The sequence below is a fragment of the Gracilinanus agilis genome, unplaced genomic scaffold, assembly GCF_016433145.1.
Source record: "Gracilinanus agilis isolate LMUSP501 unplaced genomic scaffold, AgileGrace unplaced_scaffold35088, whole genome shotgun sequence".
NCBI classification, from domain to species: Eukaryota; Metazoa; Chordata; class Mammalia; order Didelphimorphia; family Didelphidae; genus Gracilinanus; species Gracilinanus agilis.
The window spans coordinates 2,154-4,193 of NW_025368121.1; the positions used below are offsets into that span (position 1 = coordinate 2,154).

Here is a 2,040-nt window from a genome sequence, read left to right on the forward strand (position 1 = left end):
AGAAAGCACCTAAGATTGGTTATTTACTTGGCTCAGTTCCCTGAAAAGCTGATAAGTCAGATCAGAGAGAGACATTTTCCTTAAGTCCTGGCCCTGAATGGGTAATTGCACACTGCTGAATTCACTTTAATTAGACCTTCATTCAAAGGTCTAAGTTTATTTTCCCCAGATTTTTTGCACATTTTACATTTCATTCACAAGTTAATTTTTTTTCTTCTTTTTTCTTGAATTCTGTTCTTTGTATTTTGTCATCCTTAGCTGACCTGAGGTACCCTTTTTTAGAAAAAAGGTGTGTTTAAGAATTACCTCACGGGGGCTCTCAGCTCTACACCCAAGCTCGCTGCCAGAATCCTCTGCTGCAGTCGCATCCTTTAGACAAGATGGTGAAGGTCGGAGTCAACGGATTTGGCCGTATTGGACGCCTGGTGACCAGGGCAACATTCAGCTGCAAAGACATAGAAATTGTGGCCATCAATGACCCCTTCATTGACCTCTCCTACATGGTTTACATGTTCCAGTATGATTCCACCCATGGCAAGTTCAAGGGCACTGTAAAGGCAGAGAATGGAAAGCTGGTGATCAACGGAAAACCCATTACCATTTTCCAGGAGCGGGATCCCGCTAACATTAAATGGGGAGATGCTGGAGCCGAGTACGTTGTGGAATCCACTGGCGTCTTTACCACCATGGAAAAGGCCGGGGCTCACTTGAAGGGTGGAGCCAAGCGAGTCATTATCTCTGCCCCTTCTGCTGATGCCCCAATGTTCGTGATGGGGGTGAACCATGAGAAATACGACAATTCCCTCAAGATCGTCAGTAACGCCTCCTGCACTACCAACTGCTTGGCCCCCTTGGCCAAGGTCATTCATGACAACTTTGGCATTGTGGAAGGACTCATGACCACAGTCCATGCCATTACTGCTACCCAGAAGACAGTAGATGGCCCCTCTGGCAAGCTGTGGCGGGATGGGCGTGGGGCTGCCCAGAATATCATCCCTGCTTCCACGGGTGCCGCCAAGGCTGTGGGCAAGGTCATACCTGAGCTGAACGGGAAGCTCACAGGCATGGCCTTCCGTGTTCCTACTCCCAATGTGTCTGTGGTGGATCTGACCTGCCGCCTGGAGAAAGCTGCCAAATATGACGATATTAAGAAGGTGATGAAGCAAGCTGCAGAGGGGAACTTAAAGGGCATCTTTGGCTACACAGAGGACCAGGTAGTATCCTGTGACTTTAACAGCGACACCCACTCTTCTACCTTCGATGCTGGCGCTGGCATTGCCCTCAACGACCATTCTGTCAAGCTCATTTCTTGGTATGACAACGAGTATGGTTACAGCCACCGTGTAGTAGACCTCATGAAGTACATGGCCACCAAGGAGTAAAGTGGAAAGCCATGATGGATCTTCATCCCCAGCCAAAAAAAGAGTAGTTCCACCACTGGGGAGCCCACATCCATAATAACCTATGTCCCTGTGCTGGGGATCCCATGCCCTCTTCACATCCCTGCCCCAGGCACCCCTGTAGTGGGGGGAGGAGCATAGTCCTATCTTGTGTACCATCAATAAAGTCATCACGTTCAGTGCAAAAAAAAAAAAAAAAAAAAAAAGAATTACCTCACGGGGATATCTGTTAAGTTTTTTAAAATTCGATGATGTAAAAATATATGTACATTTAACTCTTTTAGGAGTAATTTCACGGGGAACTGTATAAATCTTAGAAGAAAATGTATGTTTTGTAATCTATAATGTAAAGTTTAAATTCTTTTGAGAATAATTTCAGGATAAGGATCCTACCATCTCCCCAAAATCCAGATGACGAACTTCACTGTACCATGAAGACCAAATTTTGAACTTTGGGGTGCAGTTGATTGAACTATGGGGAGTTGAAATTGAATTGTATATATTGTTTTACTTGTACACTGTTATACCAATAGGGGACTGCCCCCAAATTGGTTTTTTGTCAATGCGGCTAATTTTAACCATTTGTTCATCTATTTCTTTTATCCCCAAATTCCTGAAAATTTTAGAAGTTGTCTATTTT

General features: G+C 44.8%; 1 protein-coding gene across 1 annotated transcript; it reads left to right on the forward strand.

The window, feature by feature from the left end:
* Nucleotides 1-320: 320 nt before the first annotated feature.
* Nucleotides 321-1,560, forward strand: LOC123254896 (glyceraldehyde-3-phosphate dehydrogenase-like). The gene has a single exon (XM_044683793.1). The coding sequence runs from the start codon at nt 381-383 to the stop codon at nt 1,380-1,382; it is 1,002 nt and encodes a 333-aa protein (XP_044539728.1). The 5' UTR covers nt 321-380; the 3' UTR covers nt 1,383-1,560.
* The last annotated feature ends 480 nt before the right edge of the window (nt 1,561-2,040 follow it).

Bases quoted from the DNA above. Each gene is read 5' to 3' on its own strand.
- LOC123254896 (XM_044683793.1), top strand. From the start codon at position 381: ATGGTGAAGGTCGGAGTCAACGGATTTGGCCGTATTGGACGCCTGGTG.